The following is a 9155-nucleotide window of genomic DNA, read 5'->3' on the forward strand; positions in this document are numbered from 1 at the left end:
ACTCTAGCATATATCTCATCACATACCCCTTTTGCTGTTCTTACTGCGTGTCAGTTGTGAGCGATTCACTCGGGGTCACTGTGGCTGTGATTGTATCTACACTTTGGGGTCATGTCCATAGGTGAACACAGGCATCTCCCTGCTCTTCCCACATGCTTTGTGGGTTAGCTGTTGAGCTCAGAATAGCTCCTGTTGTGACCCAAGACCTTCAGAATGGCACTGACAAGGGGCTTACAGGTATATCCAAACTGGTCTGTACATGCTGGTTCACCACTGGATGTCAGGTGAGGTTTCATATGAAAGCCAGGGTCACGCTGCTCCTTAGCATTGGTGTGAAATGTACACCTGGATAGCCCGTAACAAGTTACGTACATAGACTGAAAATATGTTGTCAGAGTCTGCAGCAAAGTACGAGACACTGGCAGAAGTGAAAAGCAGGTTTTTTGTCAGACAAGAGAGATTTATTCCCCTCGATGGCTGCCCAGCTAAACGCATTCAAATGTTAACAAAGAGATGTGAAGTCAACAGGAATGGAGCATGCAAGCTTGGAGGCAAGGGGGGGGGAGGTTATCCTGTCCATAAGCAAAGACAACTAACTGTGGGGGAGGATTTCTAGAAGGTGGAGAACACCCTCCACCCGCGAAGTAAACAGACTGTGCGGTTGCATTCATGAAAACTGGCTCAGCCAACCTTGGCTGAAATGCTGCAGAGGGCTTTGGGAAGTTAATCTGGTGGGAGGCTCGAGAAAGCAGGTTATGATCGTGTTGTGTGTATAACCATTTGTTCACTGTCACCTCAATCTCATGTTTTTGATAAACTTCAATTTAGCATGAAAACAAGACCATCTTTACAAAACCTAAATCCATTTTTTCACAGCATGTTGGTGGGGGGGGGGCTCAGTGCTAGGCACTGTACATACGGGCCTCCCCAAAGAATTTACTGGGGTTGTTTTTCTAGGGTCTCCCCTATTTCCCCAGCAGTAGAAACAGCCAGAGAGCTCAGAAACTGGCCCCAGTCCAATAACCATCCCCCAGCACACAAGTTACCAGAAGAGGTTTTATTTCACTCCAAAATCGTAACAAAGAACGTCTGTTATGAATTCTCCCTGCAGCATGGGGGCTGGGCCCAGACAGAACCAACCCAATTCGGTAGTACCATAGGGGAAGGAGAAAACATCAAACTGCATTTCAGATTTACTGCATCTTAACTACACCAGGGCAGCCCCACACTCATCTGCCTTCACCACCATAAATACCAAAAGAGAGGGGAGTGTCCACTGACACTGGCCGCTTCCTCCTGCCACGCAGCAAAGCTGGGAATTAACTCCAGGGGAAAGCATCCACTGCAATATGCTTCACCTCCCCCGAGCAGACCCAGCGCCAACCCAGCTGAGGGAGGGTGCAAGGAGCCTGGGATCTCAGACGAAACTGAACAAGTCACGTGCCGGGGGTGAGACAGGCCGATACAGCGTGGCATGGGGCCAGCCCTAGAGGGCTAAATTCAGCTCTCCCTTCCTGAGCGTTCCTGGCCACAGTCAGAGCATCTCTAGTCTCTTATGGGGGACTGGAGCAGATGACCTGGGAAAGAGGAAATGGAGTCTGGCCTCCCCTGCAGGTAATGCAGGTCACCAGGGAAAAGAAGAGGCCGTGCCACTGTTCTGGGCTGCAGTTATCAAAATAGATTCTGGTATAAAATAGCGGCTGCCCCTCACCTCTCCTTGCACCCAAGGGCTGAAATACACACACCGGGTGCGAAGCTGCCAACCAAACGCACTCCACTCCCTAATGCCTCAGCTATCAATCACAGGCGGGATGAACCAGAGCAAAACAGGTGCCAGTAGGGTAAAGGACAGGGCACCAGGGCCCTAGCAATTGGAGGGAGAGCAGCACAGATGGCACCCCTGTGCGAGGACAGAGCGACCTCTGCCCAGGCTGGCATACCCCGATGCCCTACCAGTAGAAAGGCAGATCAATGCCAAGCCCTCAGGAGGAGCTGCTAGCCCCTGCTGGCAAAGACAGCCAGGATCTGGCCTCCTGCTGCCAACATAGCAAGATGCCTGGTGGCCAGGCTGGCTAATCATGGCCCCCAATGGGCTTGGGAGCATGGTGCTGCGACAGCCAGCAGGCACCAATGCTTCCCAGGTCCAGTGCGATTCAGTGCCTACTTATGCTGAGGGGGCTGGGGGGGGCACAGCGATGGGCATGCCAGCGTGGGGAGGGGGCAGGGGGAGTGGAGGGGGGAGGGCGCTGCAGTGGCAGTTGGGGAGGCCAGGGATTAAACCAGTTTCTTGGCCTCGAAGAAGCTCTTGAGGTGTCTCATCTGCCAGATGCCGGTGAGGATGAGGATGATGGTCTGGGCAATGGACCACCACAGCACCCGCTGGTTGGTGCTCTCGCTGGTCATGCGGAACCGCTCCTCCCGGTACTGTGGGGGGAACACATGGGAAGAGGAGTCAGAATGGGTGGGGAACCCTCCCCAATCCCTGCCCCCCCAGGCACAACGCCACCCCCGCTCGGTAGGCCCCTCTCCATCTCGCCCCAAAGGGGATCACTGACCCTGCTACTGCGCAGCCAGAATACGGTGCCTTCTTCACATGCACAAGCAGGCACCCCCCACACTTACTGCCCCCCACCAATGGCTTCCAGACCGGGCAGGTCTCCCACATGCACACTTACATCCCCTGCCAACAGCTTCCAGATTAGGCAGGCACCAACCCACTCAGTCCCCAATGGTCCCAGGTGTGACACTGCCATCCTATGCCCAGCTGCCTCATGTCACCCCAACTCCTCATGAATCCCGCCTCACCCAGCCACAAGCCGAAGCACATCTCGTATTGCCCCTTTGGCAGACCATGAGGCCAAGTGTGTGTTTTCAGCCTGTATGTCTCCCTAATGAGCCCTCTTTGCCATGGCCACAGGGCTGGCTTTTCTGCAACGGTTCCCTGTCCCAGCCCTGTGCAGATTCCAAGAACGCCAACCAGCACTGTGTGGGCAGATATTACAACCCTGTACTCTCTGAGGCGAGTTGTAGAGGGGGTTGGACAGTCACCTCAGTAACCCTCAAGAGCCCCACACCCACATACCCCGGGGCCCCTTACCCTTTGGTAGTTCTGCTCCTTCTGGATCTGCTCCACTTGGTCTAGCAGCTGCCGGGCTCGGAGCTGCAACTCTGTCAGCTTGTCCTTGGCTGCAATCTCGGGGTAGTTGTTGGTGTGCTCTCCGACCTGGATGTCCAGGTGCACACGCTGCACATGGCACACGTGGGGTCAGAGGCACAGGGCTTCCAGCAACATGGCACATGCAGTTACAGGTTACAGCCCCAGGGAATCTGTCCTTCAGCTTCCACACCCCCTCTGGCTCCCTCCCTCCAGCATCTGAGAGCACTTTATACATATGAGAGAGACCCACTTTCCCTTCCCACAAGCAGTAGGTATTACCCCTATGCTACAGCTGGAGAAACTGAGGCACAGAGAAGGCAGGCAATGGCCTACGGTGATCATCCCAGGAGAGAGTGGCAGAGCCAGGACTGGAGCCCAGTCAGGCAAGTTAGGCAGACAGCCCTTCCCCATTGCCAACATGCAGTGTCTCAACTGCTGTCCCTCAAGAAACGGACAACCTCCACCCTGAGCCCTCCACCCCGCCGGGTTCAGAGGCAGAGCCGGGGTGAAGCACTAATGGGATTCTCTTACCAGCTTGCCGCCTGCGAAGAGTGCCATGCGCGTAGAGTTGGAGTGCAGGCAGATTTGGTGCTCGCCCGGGGTGTGCGAGGTGAAGGTGAAGCGGCCCTCTGAGCCATACTGCCGGGACAAAACCACCTGGAACCGCCAGTGACAGAGTCATGAGTGCAGAGCAAGCCCCACCATCCCACCCCACCCCACAGCGCCAGCGTGCTGCTGATGGTACTTTCCTAGGGCAAGGGAAGCCTTGGGCCAGTGAAGCCCGGAGCCCCTGAGATCTGGTCCCAAAGGGCAGAAGAGGCCTTACCAAAGGGAGGCACCAGGATCTGGGCAGCAGGAAGGAAGAGGGCACATAAAGGATAACTGGGCTCTGCCTGAAGCAGCAGGGCAAGTCCGGGCAGGAGGCACAGCCACCCCCAGCATTACCTTTCCATCAGGGTCCTTCACTTCCACGTGCATGCCCAGCCCCGGCGTGGAGGGCAGGAACGACTCTGACTGCTTGTCCCACAGCTGGGTGCGGTAATTCCCTGCATGACAGAGACGGGGATCAGGGCAGGGCCTGCCTTCATACCCCCAGATGGCCCTGCCCCCTACTCCATTACCCTCCACTGCCCTGGACTACTCCACCCCCAACACCCCCGCCCCTGCTGCCCATCCCCCCAAACACCCTGCCCCACATCAAACCCAGCCCACTCGCCCCCATCCCCATGCCACTCCCCTCGTGACAACTCCCCCCGTACCCTTTACCCCATGTCAGCTCCCACCACACCCCTCGTGTCAGCCCCCCCATACCTTCACCAGTTGGTCTCGCCCATCTCCCCCCCACCTCCCCGCTCCGGTTGGTCTCGCCCCCCCTCACCGATCACCATGGTCTCGTCCGGGATCTCCTCGATGAAGCAGCGCTTCTCGGTCTCCCCGATGTGAAAGTAGAGCGCATGCGCCCCCCGGCCCGCCAGCTGCGCCAGCAGCACCAAGGCCGCCACTGTCCGCAGCATCCCGGGCAGCCGCTCCCCACCGCCGCCGGCCATGGACAGCCCCCCTCCCTCTCCCGGTCTACCGCGCATGCCTCGTCACGGCTCCCCGGGGCTTAAGGACGATGCGCATGCGCAACCACTCGGACGCCTGGCCCTGGAGGAGAACTGCGCACGCGCCACAGCTGGGAGCAGGGCTCTGAGCATGCGCAGCGTACAACCACCACTCACGCAGCCACACGTACGGGTACGCGCGGGGATGGGGAGCGTCCTCCAGCCCCGCCCCTAAACCTGATGCAGGAGGGGAATGCGCATGCGTAGCATCTGTCCTCGCCTGAGTGTAATGAGCATGCGCTCCGTAACCACGCTTCTTGGCTGGTTGATTCAGTGGCTATAGCCCAGTGCTTGCAATGGGGGAGCTAGAGGTTCGAGATTGGTGCTATCGGCCAGGGCGGCTGGGTCCTGTTTGCAACTGGGACAGAGCTCCTGGGTCCCATCCAGTCTCTGCTATTGCTCTGTAGCCTGCTATCAGAGGGGTGGCTTGTGGGGAGGGCAGAGTTAAGGTGTTTCTATTCTGGAGAGGTGCTTGCTGTTCACTCATTTCCCTGCTGTTTTCATATCCTCCCGGAGTCCAACCAATATTCCTGAGCGCTTGGAGCCAAACGAGAAGGGGGATGGGGGCTCCATTTTGGAAGTTCTTCCCAAGGTTTTATTGACTCAGACAAAGCCACTTGGCTGAGAAACTCTGATTTTGATCTTCCTGGCGAGTGATGTTGACCAGGACTGGGGGAGGGTGTGTGGCCTAGTTAAAGTCCACAGGGGCTGGTGCAGACTTTTTGAAATACACATGGCCCAGGAGAGGCTCTGCTATAAATTCTGCATGGCCCAAATGCAGGTGCGTGGAATTAACACAGGATCAGCCTGGAAGGAAACAGAAGAAGAAAACTAGCTTATAGGAGGCGCAGGGTTGGAACTGTACAGGCAGGAAATTGTCACATGGAGGTTGGGAGATTTCTGGAAAGGAATGGGTTCAATCCAGCATAGGTCCTGCATGGCTAACAGTCCACTAGGATCCCTGAGTGAGCTGGAAGATGTAGTTCATGGGAGGCAGTGGGGTGTCCAGTGCCTGACCTTACAGCACTCAAATGAATCTTCAACTCTGGATGACCACAAGGTGCTGTTGTCATAGGTTTTAGATACGTGGACACATGTGGCTACATGTCTCAAACACTGGATCTCCCATGTCCTAGTGAGCAAATTAATTCTCCCTGTCAGTGGATGATGAGGCCAAGATGGCAGGCACAGTCACACAAATAGTTCATAAAAATCTTACAGAAAATTCCCATCTCTGTCACACAGGCTTGTTCTGGGTGATGCTGGGACAGGTCAGGCAGTATCAGTCCAAGCCCCTTCTGAAAGCAGGACTAATCCCCAGATGGATTTTTGCCCCAGATCCCTAAATGGCCCCTATAAGGATTGAACTCACAATCCTGGGTTTAGCAGGCAACTGCTCAAACCACTGAGCTATCCCTCCCCTTAGCACCTGTCTCCTGTTTTAACCCAAAACACCTGCCCTGGCCTCCTCAGGGCCAAACCCTAACGGCACTTTAGTGGCTAGCCTGAGTTGAACATTCGTTTGAGTGCAATATCCTTTGTCCTGGTGCGTTTCCCATTGGTCCTATTGTCTTTCCTGCAGCAATGGCTCTCTCCATGGCCCTCTGGGCCGCTCAAACCATGGTGAGAATGGCCAGATGGGGTGATGGGAGTGTTCTGTGACACGGAAGCTGTAAACATTGGGTGTCCCTACCTGATCATAGGGCAAGTGCAGTAAATATTGGCACTGGTTTTGCAGGCCATGGTGATTCTGGTGTGGGAAATCAAGCCAGAGGACCCAGCTGCTACTGGCTTCTTGAAGCTGGCCAGCCCTTATGCTGCTTACCTGTTTGCTGCAGTGGCATGGGCCCAGCACGTCACAGAGTATCATGGGAAATCCTCCTATGGTGGGGGAAGAAACAAGACTGCCTTCCCTAGCAGAGAGGGTCATGGAGGATCTCCATGCAAGCTTCTTGGAGATCTCTCAAGATGACCCAAGAGACATCCCTGTTCAGATGAACAAAGCGCTCCATATGGCACCCTGTGTCTGGCTCAACAAGCCAAAGAACTGAAAAATGGATGGGGACCCTACCCGAGCACAGGACTCTGTGCTAATGTGGGCTGTATAATCAGGCTGCCATCCTGCCCTTTCTGAATGTATTCCCTAGCATTTCAGGGGTAACATGAGACCTGTAAAGCAATCCAAACTCAACACCTCTGTGACAAATGAACGGGGGTGGGGAGCTCCCTTTTATGGACCCAGCCAGCCAGTAGCTATAAAATACCTCTTAGTAGCTGTTCTCTAATTGCTTTACCTCTAAAGGGTTAAAAAGTCTCACTGCTCTTCATTAGTAAAAGGAGGTGAGTAGGTCCCTGGCCAAAAGAGCCAATAGGAAGGCTGGAACTTTTTAAAATTGAAACAAGACTCCCCTTTGGTCCGTCTGTTGGTGCTTTCCCAGGGAGAGGCGGCCAGGGCAGAGCCAGGCTGTAAGAAACTTGGGCCAGGTATGAAAAAATAATCAGTATCATAACTAGAAACTACTCATTTAAAACCCCAAATACGTTGGTAGATCAGGAAATGTCTCAGAAGATGCAATTAGGTGTCAAGTATCAGAAGGGTAGCCTTGTTAGTCTGGATCTGTAAACGCAGCAAAGAATCCTGTGGCACCTTATGGACTAACAGACGTTTTGGAGCATGAGCTTTCGTGGGTGAATACCCACTTCGTCGGATGCACCCTCCTGCACCCCAAATCCTTCATCCCTGTCCCCATACCAGAATCCACATGCCCATCTGGAGCCCTCACTCCCCCCTAACGCCCCAACCCTTGAACCAGCCCTGATCACCCTCCCACCCTCTGAACCCCTTGGTCCCAGCCCAGAGCACCTTCCTGCACCCCAAATCCCTCATCCCCAGAGTCTGCACCCTCAGGCAGAACTCTCACACCATCACACACACCTCAACCCCCTGCCCCCTCCCACACCCTGAACCCCTCATTTTTGTCCCCATCCTGGAACCCACACCCCCAGCCTAGAGCCCATACCCCCTCCCATACTCCAACCCCCTGCATCAGCCCAGAGCCCCCTCCCATACTCTAAACCCCTCATCTCAACCCCCTAGTCCGGAGCCCCCTCCTGTACCTCAAACGCCTCATCCCTGACCCCACCCCAGGGCCCACACCCCCTCTCACACCCCAACCCACTGCCTCAGCCCAGAGCCCCCTCCTGTAATCTGAACTCCTTATTTCTGGTCCCACCCTGGAGCCCGCACCCTCAGCCGGAGCCCTCACCCCTCCTGCACCCCAGCCCCCTGAGCCAGCCCGGTGAAAATGAGCGAGTGAGTGAGAGTGGGGAGAGCAAGCGACAGAGGAAAGTGGGGATGGAGTGAGCGGGAGCAGGGCCTTGGAGAAGAGGTAGGGCAGGGGTGAGGCTTCAGGGGTGGGGCAAGGGTGTTCGATTTTGTGCAAGTAGAAAGTTGGCAACCCCATTCATAACTGATGCCAGGTGTCCTTTCTAGGCAGACCTTGGAGGACTACATTCACTGCTCTTTTCCGTCCAAAGGACATCTCCGTAGGGCAAAGCAGCAGGGCCTCCCATAGGGGCTAGCCAGCGCCTGCTCCACCCTGTCGCAATGTCAGCTGGGCCCTCACAGCTTGCGTGATCCACCCGCGTCCCAGGGTGGTTTGCAAGACTCACTGAGGTTGCTGCCGGGCAGGTCACCATGCAGCACACCAGGGCCGGGCTCTGTCACGGAATGAGCCTGAAACATTTATTAGAAATGAAGGGAATTCCCTGGCCCACAACTCCACTCCTCCTGCGTTATGACTGGCCAGAGCTAGTCGTCACCTGGAGAGAGGGGACTGAGATGGGGGCTGTGTAAAATGAAAGCTAAAACTTTGCAGATCTAGAAAACTGACATTAAGGTTCCTAGTTACACAACCCCCGAACCCAAGGCGAGCTGGGAATGCCCCGTTTGGGCCTGCAATAAAAGTCTGGATCCCGATCTGGTGTTTCCTAATGTTTACTAGCTCACCCTGCCTCTTATTGAAAAGGATACACTTCAACCTAGCTGGAAATAACCTCTGACCAGCGGCGAAATCGGATATTGCTCCTACTGCCCAGAGAGTTGTTTAAGAAACTGAAAACTGTTTCGCCCCAGAATGGCTTCACTCAGGAAACACCCTGAGGGCAGTCTCCTAGGGGAGAAATTGATTTGCACCCTCGCTGTAGTCCGGACAGTCGGCAAGCTTCATGGGTGATGCTGTGCTTTGCAACACAATAAAACCTCAGTCCTTTCTGCCTGGAAATCAACAACGTTCCCCAGGCCTCCAGTGTCTGGGGCACAGTGACGGTCACACCCCCGTGGCCTTGTGCAGGGCCTGGCGAGACATTTCTCATAGGAAGTGACCGGCAGATGC

General features: G+C 55.3%; 1 protein-coding gene across 1 annotated transcript; it reads right to left on the reverse strand.

Moving 5' to 3' along the window:
• Window positions 1-1038: 1038 nt before the first annotated feature.
• TMED4 (transmembrane p24 trafficking protein 4) lies at window positions 1039-4754 on the reverse strand. Its single transcript, XM_030551781.1, has 5 exons — window positions 4536-4754; window positions 4103-4203; window positions 3689-3814; window positions 3098-3244; window positions 1039-2424 (listed from the first exon to the last, which is right to left on the reverse strand). Exons 1-5 carry the CDS (start codon window positions 4738-4740, stop codon window positions 2275-2277), a joined length of 729 nt encoding a protein of 242 aa, XP_030407641.1. The 5' UTR covers window positions 4741-4754; the 3' UTR covers window positions 1039-2274.
• Between the last annotated feature and the right edge of the window lie 4401 nt (window positions 4755-9155).

This window comes from Gopherus evgoodei, chromosome 2, assembly GCF_007399415.2.
Source record: "Gopherus evgoodei ecotype Sinaloan lineage chromosome 2, rGopEvg1_v1.p, whole genome shotgun sequence".
Taxonomy (NCBI): Eukaryota; Metazoa; Chordata; order Testudines; family Testudinidae; genus Gopherus; species Gopherus evgoodei.